Below are 15113 nucleotides of genomic sequence, written 5' to 3' on the forward strand. Positions count from 1 at the left end.
CCATATACCAACTAGATGTTAAAAATGTTTTTCTAAATAGTGAATTAAATGAGGTTTATATGGATCCTCCGCCAGGGTTTTGTATTGAAAAGGGATAAAATCCTTAAACTTAAAAAAACTTTGTATGGTATAAAACAAGTTCCTAAAGCTTGGCATGATAAATTTAGTAAAGTAATGACTCATCTGGGTTTTCATTCTTGCTATACTGACACTATTTTTTTGTCAAAAGTTCAGATTCTAAAGTTGTTATTCTTCTACTTTATGCAGACGATATGATTATCACCAAAAGTCACAAGCAGAGAGTTACTGATATTAAAAATATTTTAAAAGAAAATTTTGATATGTCTGATTTAGGTTTTTAAGATATTTCTTAGGTATTGAAGTTGTGTACTCTCCTAGAGGGTACATTCTTTCTCAAATAAAACTTGTTGATATTTGTGCTAAGTCTAGCATTACAGATGATAAGAAAATAAAAACCTCAGAAGTGATTAATGTTAAATTAAGGTTGGAGGATGAGACTCTGCTTGAAAATCCTACACCTTACCACCAACTGGTTGTGTCGCACATTTACTTATTTATCACTCGGCCAACCATAGCTCATGTAGTTCTCTTGGTAAGCCAATTTCAGCATGCTCCAACCATTATGCACATAAGTGTTGTCTTGAGAATTGTTAGATATCTCAAGAATATTATAACAAAGGGGGTTTTTTTATCATCATCTTCTTCATTAGATTTACATGCTTATACTGATGTTGATTGGGGTGAAAATCCCAATGATAAAGTTTTAACTACCGGTTTTCGTATATTTTTAGGTGTCTCTCTGATTTCATGGAGATGCAAAAAACAACAAAAAGTATCATTATCCTCAATTGAAGCTGAATATCATGCAATAGTTACGCCAACAATTGAGCTTGTGTGGCTTAAAAGTCTTCTCAGTGATATGGGAGTAATCATCTCAACACCTTCGAAGATGTGCTACGACAATAAGAGTGCAATCTACATTGTGAGCAACCACACCTTCCACGAGCAAACAAAACATATTGAGATGGATTGTCACTATGTGCGTGATGAGTATCTGAGAGGAACTATTACGTTGTCGTATGTCACATTGGAGTACCAGCTAGCAAATTTCTTCACCAAAGCTCTTCCTGCTCCTTGATTTATTTTTCTCCTTAATAAATTTTTGGTCATTTCCCCGTAAGTTTGAGGAGGAGTGTTAAAATATATATGTATGTATATATATACTCATATATATATATATATATATATATATATATATATATATATATATATATATTGTAATAGTTTGCCCTATAGGTGCATTTTAGTCTTTTTCACATGTAATTATAGTTGTTTATTAGAAACGGTTATATATATATATATTCTTTATTTTTATTATTTTCATTTTGATATTTCCCTTGCCATTGGGGGCCCCACTCCATAGAGTCGTTGGGGCCGCAACGACTCTATGTGGGGAGCTCCCAATGGCTTCCCTCATTGCTTGTTCTATATAAATAGGAGAGGTGCTCCCCCTATAATTCAATGCTTTTAACAACTTTTATTCAATAAAGAATATTTTTTTTACTTGTTGCCCTTTGTTGGCTCCTTGTATTGTCCCATAGTGGACTTGTGTTTTTGCAACTTTGTGCTTATTGTGCCTTCGTGCCCTTGTATTGTCCATTATTGGACTTGGCATACTTCATTACAATTTAGTATGACTTGGATGTGCGTTTAATATTGTTAAGATTTTAATTGTGTGTAAATTATGTAGTTGCCTTTTATTTACATTGTCAGTTATCAGTTGCATGGTTTGTTTCATGTGTTATGATTTTTTTATAATTTTTGCTATTTTTTCTCATTTTTCTTGATTTTTTTGGATTTTTTGAAAAAAAAATATTAAAAAATTATGATATTTTAAATTACGATACGGAATTACTTTGGGCCCGACCGATATGGGTAACAATACGATACTTACAACCTTGTGTAATCCAGACTGGATCATCAGTGCCTCATTAAGGAAACCACCGCATCAATCTCAAATGGAACAAAGCAATGTATAACAAACAAAAATGCAACTGTATGCATTGAAAAGGGAAAATAATAGGTTCAGAGTACTGCTAGGACATAATAAATAACATCTGGATGAACTCATTAGTAAAGTCCAGACTCAAAAGATTAACACAGTTTTCATGATTCTAAAGTCAACTCCGACCAATCATGATGAAGTTAAATAGTAAGCATATCATAATAAATTCTCATTTATTTTTTGGATTTTAGAAGAAATATAGGGAATGAGTAACTTCAAAATAACATGCGATATTTACCATTGATTTCCAGTTCCCAGAGGTCCTCCAGCAAACATTTTGAAAAGAGGAATCATTTTTGCTGCATCATTTGAATACAGATACAATGTATCAGTATCTTTATTAATCAAATAATAGTCCAATAAGAACTTCCAATTGTTACAAAAATGAATAGATAACTATTTTATATTTGAAAGTAAAATTACAACTTTTAATCTTTTATCATATTTAGTGATTAAAAATGCAGTGTCTATTTTATCCCTTGTGACAATCTTATAAAAATATAAAAGAGAATGAGAACCAAAGAAATAGTCAAGAAAATTTTCACCTAAAGATCAAGGCACACCCAGGAATGGTAGTGTGCAAGTGGACATATGGTTAAGTACTTAGATAAATAAGCAACAAACTGCATTGTCATCATCCTAACGAAAAGATGGGAAACTACAACAACTTGAAAAAAAATGCAGCATAATGATAACACTAGTAAAAGGAAAATACTGTTTTAATTTCATAAATATATATCATTGATCAGATGTGGAGAGCACAAGGTTTCAACTAACAATTTTTTATTAGCATATTGTGTGGGAGAACGTATATTTCAGTGTCCTTCATTGGACATGAATCATAAAGAGATGATTCATGATTCATCATGTTTTGCAGTAAGGGAGGATCTTAATCCTAGGAACTAGCTCATCATTTCCAAGAAAAATATACTTTTCATTCAGTTTTTAGCTACTCTCGAGTCAGTTCATTCAAAGAATATGCATCAAATCCTTCCAATTCAATAAATTAGTTGCCTTATTAACCTTTTGATCGGCGACCATCCCTTGTTCATTTAAAACATACCTTATGCTACACATAAAATATTCAGAAAATCCATATTTAAATAACAGCATTCCCGTAGACAGTAGAATAAAAACACAAATTTCTTCTCTTTACCACCCAGTCCTTTTCAACCTGTTTGCATGCATGAACATGAAAATGTAGCCATGTGCTGGGAATGTTTTATGCTGTAAGAAAAAACATGTACCTAGAGCACCACCATCTTTGCCAAGAACAACTCCAATACGAATAAGCACCAACCGAACTTCCTTATCAACATCTGAAGCCCTGGCTTCCCATTCTCTACAAACCTGGAAAGTTGTGTTCATAAAAAGTGATACAAGATTGCCTTGATTAATTGCATGAGATAAAATCATCAATTAATCCATGAAATGCATACATAATATATGTTTGAGCAAAGAGTATGCATTAAATAATAATATGACAAGATTATGCCATATAATAAGAGGTTTGCATATTTCTTGAAGTACCATGGTGATTTCTTGTATTAGCTGCCACTATAAAGGATATTTTAGTAATTCTATAGAGAAGTACAAGCAAATTTTAATGACAAAGAAACTGTTACTGAAACAATTGACTTGAGGTGGGATGTGGGATGGAGAGTCGGAGACAACCATTTCACCCAATTAAGCTGACTGAAGATATCTTTGAACTTCTTAGGAAGTGAAGATCAAGCAAATATCGAGAACATAATAGGATTCCTCTCTCCAGCATGAGGAAACTAAAGAAAAACATGGTGTCCACAGGAAGTAAACACCAAAAGATCAGCTTTGGTGGGAGCATTGTTTCCAGCTATGCAAGGATGTGTCAAAGGTTCTCATTTTAGGAAGAGAACAGTCACCTCTACTGTTCAAGGTAATTTCTCCGGGATGTTTTTTCTTAGAGAGATTTTCAGTAAGTGGTTTTTCTTGGGAAAATCTCGGGAGTTCTAAAAAATTTAAAAATATAAAAAATATAAGAAATTAATAGTTTTTTATCATTTTTCTTAAAAAATATAAAGAAATAAGTTTGAAAAAAAATTAAATACAAAAAAAAAACTTAAAATATATAAAACTAAGATTTTTTTCAAAAGTATCACAAAAATATCATGATAATAGTGCTATATTATCATGATGTTTTAATTTCTAGCGATATTTTGAAAATATCATGATATTTTGCTGACATTATTGCAATGAAATAGCGGAAGTGATAAAAACAATGCCGCTAACGGCTTACAAGATGGCAATCACAAAAAGAGTACAAGCACAAGCCAATGCCACCAAGGGCTAAACAAGATCACACTCAAAATGTGCACAGGCACAAGTCCACTTAAGGGATAACACAAATAGCCAACAAAGGGCAAACACAAAGAGTAAAAAAATATAGGATTTTTATTGAGAAAGTGCTTATCTAAAAGCCATAAAAGAATAGGAGGGAACACACCCTATATATACAACTCAAGAGAAGGAGAGGGACCATTGGGAGCTCCCAATGGAGTCGTTGGGAGCTCCCAACGGTTAGAAATATGACCGTTGGGAGTCCCAACGACTCTATGGTCATTTTGACCATAGAGCCCCCAATGGTTCTCCAAAATAACAAAGAAATACAAATAAAAAAGAAAAGGAAAAATAAACTGTTAAAAGAACAGTTTTATTACATGCATGTGAAATGACTAAAATGCCTATACATCATTTACCTATATAACTATATATATGCATATATGTATGTATATATAGATATATACATACATGTATACATATATTTTAACAGCCACCCTTAAACTTACGGTGAAATAACTGAAAGTTTGTTAAGGAGAAAAATAAAACAAGATGTCAAAAGAGCTTTGGTGAAGAAATTTGTAAGCTGGTATTCTGATGTGACATACAGTAATGTAATAATTCCTCTCAAATATTCATACATAATGGCAATCCATCTCAATATGTTTGGTACGTTCATGGAAGGTGTGATATCTTGCAATGTAGAATGCACTTTTGTTATCACAACACAACTTCAAAGAAGTAAAAATGATTACTCCCATATCTTTAAGAAGACTTGACAACCATACAAGTTACATTGTTGTCATAGCTATTGTCCGATATTCAGTTTCGGTCAAGGACAAAGATGCATTTTGTTGTTTCATGCATCTCCATGAAATTAGAGAATCTCCTAAAAATATACAAAAACCTGTAGTTGAGATTCTATCATTGAGATTTACTCCCCAATCAATATCAGTGTAAGCAAATAAATCCAAAGAGGAAGAAGATGATAGAAAAAGCCCTTATCCGATCTGGTGATGGATAAATAGGTGAGTGCCCCGATCAGCTGACGATAGGATATAGGATCTTCAAGGAGAATCCCATCTTCGATCCTTAGCTTAGCATTGATCAATTATGGGGTTTTTACTTTATTATCATCTGAAATTCTAGACTTTGCGCAAATGTCAATAGCAAGCTTTATTTGAGACATAATGTATTATTTGAGAAAGTATGTAACTTCAATGCCTAAAAAATATCTCAAATAACCTAAGTCAGACATATCAAAATTTTCTTTTAAAATATTTTTAATATCATTAACTCCTTGTTAGTCACTCCCAGTGATTATTATATCATCTACGTAAAGTAGAAGTATAACTACTTTGGTACCTGTACTTTTAATAAAAAGAGCAGTGTCAGTATAACATGAATGAAAACCCAAAGAAGACATGGCACTACTAAATCTATCATACCAAGCCTTTGGGGTTTGTTTAAGGCCATACAAGGACTTTTTTTAGTTCAAGAATTTTACCACTTTCGATACTAACTCTCGGTGGAGGTTCATATGAACCTCCTCACTTAATTTCCCGTTAAGAAAAGCATTTTTAACATCAAGTTGATATATAGGCCATTTTTTTATTGAAGCAACTGATATGAGGGTCTTAATACTGGTCATTCTAGCTACTGGGGCAAAGGTTTCCTCATAATCAATTTTATATTCTTAAAAATATCCTTTGGCAACTAACCTGTCTTTATATATTTCTAGGGTCTCATCATTCTTGGTTTTAACCTTAAAAACTCATCTACATTCTATAGTTTTCTTCTCTAAGGGTAATGAAGTTACTTCCCAAGTATTAGCCCTTTTAAGAGTATCCAATTTTATATTCATTGCTTCAACTCAATATGGAATATTTTTAGCATCGTTATAGTGTGATGGTTTATAGTAGTCATGTAAAGCTATTAAGCATGCTTTATAATTTGGTATCAAAGTATCATATGATACAAACCTACTAGGTGGAATAGAGACACAATTGGATCTTCTAAAGTGGGGTTTCTTCTATAGAGGAATCATGTGTATATTTTTCTAAGGCATTTGGAGGGTTCTCTTGTTCACGTCGGGTATATACTTGTATTGGTTTATCCATAATATTATCATTACTTAATTTGGCATTTTCAACATTAGAATGGCCATCATTATCACTCAAGAAATTATCAATCAAAGAAACATCACAAGAGGTTAATTCTTCTTGTGACACGAAATCAAATAAGAAGTTATATTCTACTTCTTTTTTTTCCTTAGTTATCTCAAAATCCATTTTCATTTTCTAAAAAGGTCACATCCTTAGAAACATAGAGTTTGTTATTCTTGAAGTCAAAGCATCTAAAACCTTTTTTATTTTTTTCATAACCCATAAAGACACATTCAATGGCTTTTAAAGATAATTTGTCTCTCTTGTGCAAAAGGACAAAACATTTACAACAAAAAATTCTCAAACGTTTATAATTAGTTCTTTCAAATAGTTTTTCATATGGAAAAATATTTTGAAGGGATGACGAGGGCATTCTATTTATCAAGTAAGTTAATGTTAGAACGGCCTCTGCCCAAAAACTCTTTAGAACATTTTTAGAGATAAGTAAGGTCCTAGCAGTTTCCATAATATGTCTAAGTTTTCTTTTGGCTAGTCCGTTTTGTTGAGGAGTTCTTGGACAAGATTTTTTTTGATAAATCCCATTTTGTTTTAAATAATTTTGAAATTCATTTGATAGGTATTCTCCACCCGAGTCGGATCTAAGGATGGAAATATTACTTTGAAATTGATTTTTAATAATCATGTGAAATTCTTTAAAACAAGAAAAAACATCATATTTGATATTAAGAAAATAAATCTACACATATCTAGTAAAATCATCAATAAATATAACATAACATGAATAACCGCCTTTTGATATGACCGAGGAGGGTCCCCAAACATCGGAATGCACTAATTCAAAAGATCTTTCAGAGACAAATATTCTATTTGAAAATGGAATAGCTTTCATTTTTTTGAAAATACAATCCTTGCAAATTAATTCTTTCTCATTACAAATTTTTTTCCCAAAAGAGGAAAGATACATCTTTGAATAGCTAGGATGTCCAAGTCTCTTTTATCAAGTTTCAATGTCTTTTTCTTAGATTTTGAAGGGAGATTTAAATATTCCATGTAGTAGAGATCTCATCTCCACCAATCCGCTTCTCGGACCGAAAATCCTGTCTGAAGCAACCCTTAGGTGAGAAGGAGATTTCACATCCATGATCGGATATTTGATAAACTGAAAAAAGATTTAAATTTAATTTTGAAACAACTCTAATTTTTGGGACGAAAAAGTTTTTAGAAGAGTCTAAGGTTCCAATACTTTTAATTTGCAAGGATGTTACATCGACGATGGAAACATGAGAATTTTTTGAATTAGTGCAAACATTAGATAGACTATTTTCATCTGGAGTCATATGAAAAGAAACTCCCAAGGCAAGGATCCAAGAACACATACCTGAAGGAGAAAAAGATGTTATCGCGACCCCCGAAGTTGATGGAGATTTAAGTAGTTGTTGGAGTGCCTCCGATAGTTGGGTAAGTGAAAAAGTGTCTCCTCCTCTTTTAGTGGATTCTTCTTTCTTTGGTGTAGTTTCATCAACAGAAACTACTTTATTTTTTGAGATATCATTAAGTTTAGGACAATTTGGCCTTATATGTTCTGGTTCATGACAATGGTGACAAATGCCTTTCCTATACTCACCATTATAGTTACTTTGCCTCCTAAAGTGTGGAGGCTTGTAATATTTAATATGATTGTCGGGTTTAGATATGGCTAATACTTTATCTCTCCCTTTAACCATACCAGACGAGTTTCTTCTTGGCAAACTTCGACAGTCACATCTTCCAACGAAAGCGCTTTAGTTCTATGGAGGAGAGACAATCTTACTTGCTCAAACTCGGGTCTTAGCCCATGTAAGAATTGGAAAAAATGTTCTTTTTTCAATTGTTTTCTCCTTAGCATCACATCTTCATTAGCAACCCACATGAGTTCAAGAGATAATTCATCCCAAAGTGAGCCAAGAGAGTTAAAATTATCACGAACGCTCATTTCACTTTGTTTGATTATTCGTATCTTGTCTTACAAGAAAAATTGTCTTGCAAGATCTTTTTGTGTATACAAGTTAAAAAATGTAAATGTATATATATATATATATAGGAAAGAAAAATGGGAAAAAAAAAATCAACAATGGGATTAGGAAAGGAGGGTTGGAGATAGAGTCCCATATGGAAAACTCCATCTCCCAGCCCATATGGGAATCCAAAGGGGGGGGGGGGGTCACCCTCTAGAGGGCCCCTCTATTATAAAAACTAAAAGAAAAAAGAAAGAAAAGAGAGAGAGAGAGAAGAGAAAACCATGGGAGAGAAAGGAGAAGAAGAAAATAAGGAGGAAGAAAGTCGTTATACATATCATTAGATACTTACAAAATTTTGTTTCTAAGGAGATTGCTTTGTCTTCCTCTTCTCCGCTCGAATTAATTGCTTATACTGACTCTGACTGGGGAGGAGATTCTAATGATAGACATTCAACTACATGTTTATGTGTGTTTGTAGGTGACTTATTGGTGTCTTGGAAGTACAAAAAATAGTAGAAGGTATTGTTATGGTCAACTGAAGCTGAGTATCGTGTCATGGTCACCACAACGTCTGAATTGTGTGGTTAAGAAGATTATTGGACATGGGGGCGAGTATGCAATCACTCTCAAGGTTATGTTGTGGCAATAAAAGTGCCATCTACATAGCCAATAATCACACGTTTCATGAGCACATCAAACATATTGAAATGGATTTCCATTACGTTCATGAAGAGTACCTGAAGAAGACCATCATCTTTCCTTATGTAGCATCGGAATTTCAGTTGACCGACTTATTTACGAAAGCTCTTCCTTCTCTCTGGTTTCATTTTTTGCTTGACAAACTTTCAGTTATTACACCGTAAGTTTGAGGTGGAGTGTTAAAGTGTGTGTGTGTGTGTGTGTGTATATATTCTTGATATAATAAGTAAAACCTATTAGGGGTATTTTGGTCATTTCACCTTATGTAATTAGGTGTGTTCATTAGGGTTTTATTCTTTTTTTTTTGTATTCATTCATTTTTATCAAGAGCATTATAGTCCATATAATGCCCTTGAAATAGAGTTGTTGGGAGAGCTCCCAACGGCTCTAGTTGCTTTCTTTTGTGTATAAATAGAGGTGAACCACCTCTTGTATGTTAAGCTTGTTCTCCAGCATTCTCTTGATAAACTCCTTATATTTTTTATGTTGTCTCTCTTATCCATAAGTAGCATTGTGTGTGTGATTGTATCTTGACCCATAAGTGGTCTCCATTTGTCTATGTTGTAATTGCCCATAAGAGGTACTTGTTTGTGTTCTTCATATTTCATTATAGTGTTATGGATTTGACATTTACTTTCTTTATTGCATCAAACCATCATCAAGTCTTTGTTATTAAAAGTGCATTGGTTATTTCTACTAATCTGGTTCAACACAGGAAGATGAAACATGTTGAATTAGGTCAGTGTTTTGTAATGGAGAAAGTAAAAGACCAAGAAAAAAGATCAGTTTTCCAACTTGTTCACTAAACCATTATCTACATATCATCATAGGTTGTTGAAAGGCAAGTTATCCATGGTCCTTACCCATGCACAGTTTGAGGGAGTGTGTTAAGTATTTGATTTTAGATCTAGATTCAAATCCGGTGTGAATCCAATGTGGACAGCTGTCTGCATATGTTTATATTTGTAATTTTGACATTTATGTTGTATGGACAGTTTTTTTGGTCATTTATGTTATAACTGGTTTGTGTGTATTATGCTATTTTATGTAGAAATACTTTAGTCATGTAAAATATACTCATTCTAATTAATATAGAGGTCATCCAGCCCTCAGAGGTTGCCAGGATGGTTTGCAGTAATTTCTCCTTCTCTGTACCTCTTGTTTTATTCTTATGTTGCATGACATAATTCCCGAGGCACAATTAATGTCCTCCGTTGTTTATGCTCCAAAAAAATTTGTTGCAACCAAATGAAATCAGATGATAAAAGTATTTTTGGTTTTAACGACTCAATAAAATCAAGAGCAACTCTAGAACTGAAATATGCAAATTCCAAGATCAGGAAAAGCTAAGTCATAAGAATACTGTTTGTTACCTCTGCCAAATAGTCCCTTCCTGAAGGACTCCATTCATCAAATACTTCAGTTTCACTAGTGCCTACAGGTATTCAAGGACAGATGAGTCCAAAAAATGGAAGAGTAAAACTCAGTTCCACCTGATGATATTTGTACATATGGTCAAACAATAGTGACAGAGTAAACTAATTTGCATTAGCTTATCAAAGAGGTAAGAACCTATAAATACACACAAAATGAGGTGTGATACAACATTAGATATGGATAGCCTCTCATGTCTTCCAGGACAATTACTTTTAACTTCAACTGCATACAATGTACAATGCTGACACCTCTTGCATGTGTTTACACTGGAATATGCATTGGCTATCTTTGTAGTGCTAGAAAATTGTAGTAATAGATGCAGTGCTTACACTGATCCATTGAGAACATGGGTTAATTTCTCCTCATCCAGCTACTTCTAGAGGATGTTATCCTCCATGATTTTCTTTTTCTGAATATGCTTTCCATATTGGAAACACAGCAACAGTTTAAGTGACCCAGTGAGAGACAGGCATGACATGAAGTCTACCATAGATGAGCAGTTTTTTCTTTGCTTTATCATGATTTTTGCCAACTGTTGAAGGGTGTAGATGGCAGGTACACACACACATATATATAATGGAATCAAGAGAACAATAATACAAAAGCCACTATGGAAAAAATACAATAGCCAGTAAGGGCAAATACAAATGAGTTCACAAGAGCACAATAGCCACTGTGGGCAAAGCACAAAAGACACTAAAGGGCACACTGTAAAATCCGAGAATTTTTTATGAATTTCCATAATTATTGAATAAATAAAAAGTGGAATTGTTGCCCAAATATGGTTTGCAATTTTAATTTATATTTAAATTGCATTTAAATTTTTATGAGATATTTAATTGTTGATTTTTAATTAAATTGACACTTAATTGCAATTTTTGGTTGAATTAGCATTTAATTGGAGTTTATTTAACTTGGCAATGAATTTAGAATTTAGAAGGCAATTAAATTATAATTTACATTTAATTAGCATTTCCAAATTAATTAGGGTTTTTAATTGGGTCTAACTAATGGGTTTCGACCTAATGGGGACCCTAGGTTGGGTCGAGCCATTTGGGTCATGGATTTGGATCCACTTGAAATTGATCCAAGTGGAGGGGGCGCCCAAAGCAAGTGGGTAAGCAAGTGGCCAAGTTAACAAGCAAGTGGACTTGCAAGTGGGTCAAGTGGACAAGCAAGTGGAGGAGTCAACCAAGGGGAGTGACATATGTAGAAGGGAGAGAAGCTTCTACTCCTCTCCATAGAGGTTGACCTCCCTAGTGGAGGTAGTAGATAAGGTGGGGACCACCAATTAGGGCAACTCAAGAGAAGAAAGGAGGAGAAGCTTCTACAAGCTTCTCACCTCCCTCTCTCATTGTCGAGTTTTCCATTCTCTCATTTCATTTTCAAAATAAAAATTGAAACCCTAACTCTCCCTTTCTCCTATTTGAAACCCTCCCTCCTCCTCTCTCATCTCATCTCTGCCATTCTTAGAGTTCACAGTTTTCGGGCCAACCGTAACCCGATTTCAGAAAAACAGGTTGCTAACGTGCTCAAAATTATGAGGTGCATCTAATGGTATATATACCTGATTTTTGCCTTCGAATTTTGCCTGAATTTAACCTGAATTTTGTTCGATTTTCGCTCGAATTTAAAGGTTTAAACAAAAATTTTCTTGAATTATAATTGGCTCAAATAGGTCTTGTCAGTGGGCTCTAGGCCACGCCCAGACCCAGCTGACATCACCTATATTTTAATATATTTTTCATGTTTTTTATCAATTTAATTAAATATTAAATTTAAAAATCATATTTTTTTAATTTAAAAATCATGAAAAATATATGATATTACATTATTGCCTTCACAAGCAAGATGCCCGATCAGTTACCCAAGCATAATGAATGGGTTATGAAATGTTGAGCAAATAAAATATGTAATCACCCAAGAGTGATAGTATGTTGCTCATGCCTTGAAGGGCAATATGAAAAGTATCCTGAAGAGATACTTGGGCTATTGATCCCTTCGATACCTAAGAGGCACATGTGATGAAATATATACAAGCCCTTTAATAAAGGAGACAAATAAATCATTCAGCAAACGGCTTACCTTGGAGAGGGCATGTGGTACAAAACATTGTTAGACCGTATTTGCTATTTGAGAGTGAGGCGTCTCACCTGGTCCTCAGTCCTCGAAGTTAGAGGATCAGACTACCAAATGTGTCCTAGGTGGTAGGTTCAAGACTTCTACAGTAGTATTTCGGGATGCATTCCAATTGTTGTTGCCTTAGCAGAGTTTATCTCTTGGTCACAGACCACCCGCTTTGGATCTGATTCAGTCAATCACTTGAGTAAAATACAATCCATAGAATAATATACCCCCGATGTGGTCTCAATAGTATACGATAAAATGTTCCATGAGTACTCGATGGGATGTGTAATCAAGAGAAACAATGGTCTTTTATTCACTCAGTTTATGTTGTGAAAATATGCCCTAGTAATGCAATAATTCAGTGAGGACATGAGCATATTTTGATGAATGCTACATGGCGTGCATCGTAATATGAGTTGCTAAGGAAGCCAATTATAAGTTATGGATTGGTTATGTTGAATTGTTGTAGCATGCTTATAATGTGAAGTATTATTGTTGAAAACATGTTATTGTGGATTGTGTACCATGACCATGGAATGCTTTGCAAATAATTGCACCATGTTTATATGATGTTATGTTTGTGTGTATGCTTTAGTTTTTTACAATTCATGTTGGGTGATTGTACCCCTACCGGACTCGATGAAGTCTGACCCAATATTTATATAAACCATCCAAGCGATGAGTAGTTGTGATGGAGGGATGCGACGGCAGTGCCAAGGAACCAAGCTTTTATCATTCCTTGTTTAGCCTTAGAAATTAGTCTCAGACATTTTGGAACATTTGATTCCCTAAACTTGTTTAAGTTGAAGTAATGCCAAACCTTTATTTTAAACCGCATGTTGGTTTATGTTGAATGGTTTGATTATAGTTTGGAATAGTCCATGAAAAACTATATTTTGAGATCGGATGTGGACCCGAATCTAACGGATTTGGATCCAATCCCTTGTGTTCACTTACCTTTAATCCGCCCAAGATTTGTAACATGTGGCCCATTTGAAACCTTTCATTGTATTTGATAATGTCTCGGGTAGTCTCTTTCTAGACTTAGGTTTTATGAAACTATTAAACGCTAGTGCTTGCGCACAAACTGACTCCATAGAAATTAATTTTGTAGAGCAGTACCCCACGAACTTGTCATTGGTCATCTTCTCTCTAAACATGTTCTAAGGAGCTATTAAACGCTAGCGCTTGCGCACAAGCTGATTGCTTAGAGCATAGTTTTGTTTAGGCAGTGTTAAAGATGAGACCTCGTATTCAATTGCGCATTCAAAAAAAAAAGTCCAAATTTTTTTGTTACAATTTTGGTGCATTATAGACACACAAGAGAATAAAAAATAATATTTTTATTAAGAAAAACTGCTTAAGAGAAGCATACATAAAATGGGTTAGAAGGCCCATATATACACGCTATACGAGGGAAGAAAGGACTCAACTCTTTATTGGCTAGTTGGGCTAGCCCCAATGGCTAGAATAATAATTACAAAAAAGCCCCTAGAGGGCATTTAAAACTAAAAATAAAAAAATACAAAAAGCAAATACAAGAATACTGAAAAATACATTTTAAATAATGCATATACATATATGAATATGTATATACCATAGATACATTAATAAAATAATATTATATATATAACACCCCTCAAAGTGATGGTGAAATGACCAAAAATTTGCCAAGGAGAAAAGAGAACCGAGGTGAATGCAACAATTTGGTGAAGAAATCGACCACTTGATATTCTGATCTAACATACGACAACTCAATAGTCCCTTTAAGAAATTCCTCACAAACATAATGACAGTCCATCTTTATGTGCTTCGTATGCTCATGGAAGTTGTAGTTACTTGCAATATAGATAATAGAGATTTTGATGACCATATCCTTCAAGAGACTTATTAACCATACGATTTTTGTGGTTGTGGTTGTCATAGCCTCATACTCTGCCTCAATACAGGAAAGCAACACCTTTTGTTGCTTCTTACACCTCTAAGATATGAGAGAATCACCTTAAAAGACGTAATAACTTATGGTTTGAATCCATTTTTTATGATTCTTAGGCTTATTATAGGGAGGTGGTTGTACATATGAATGAATAGCCATAAGACACACTCTGTATTTGGTTTCAAACGATTTATAGGATACAAATCTACTAGGTGCTTTAGAGATTCTCATGAACCTTCAAACACTAGATTGATCCATGAATTGATCTTGGAGAGTATTTTTCTAAGGCACACGGGGAATGGTCTTCGGTACGGCGAGTATAAACTTGAATTTCATTGTGGTTCAACTGCATCATTTTGACTATCATTGTCATTCTCATGTGTATCATG

At 33.9% G+C, this 15113-nt stretch overlaps 1 protein-coding gene across 2 annotated transcripts in view; it reads right to left on the reverse strand.

Moving 5' to 3' along the window:
• The window catches only part of SULA (NAD(P)-binding Rossmann-fold superfamily protein), a 65279-nt gene that overhangs the window by 4395 nt on the left and 45771 nt on the right, over nucleotides 1–15113 (reverse strand). For both annotated transcript variants that reach the window (XR_016432375.1, XM_090008819.1), the window contains exons 8-10: nucleotides 10598–10659; nucleotides 3334–3436; nucleotides 2325–2385 (exon numbers count right to left, since the gene is read on the reverse strand). Coding sequence is in view for 1 of the 2 variants with exons in the window: in XM_090008819.1 (XP_089864945.1) it covers nucleotides 2325–2385; nucleotides 3334–3436; nucleotides 10598–10659 (226 nt within the window). In the remaining variant the exon portion in view is untranslated. The remainder of the gene's footprint in view (nucleotides 1–2324; nucleotides 2386–3333; nucleotides 3437–10597; nucleotides 10660–15113) is intronic.

Source organism: Nuphar pumila, chromosome 6 (assembly GCF_984573655.1).
Source record: "Nuphar pumila chromosome 6, dmNupPumi1.hap1.1, whole genome shotgun sequence".
Classification (NCBI taxonomy): Eukaryota; Viridiplantae; Streptophyta; class Magnoliopsida; order Nymphaeales; family Nymphaeaceae; genus Nuphar; species Nuphar pumila.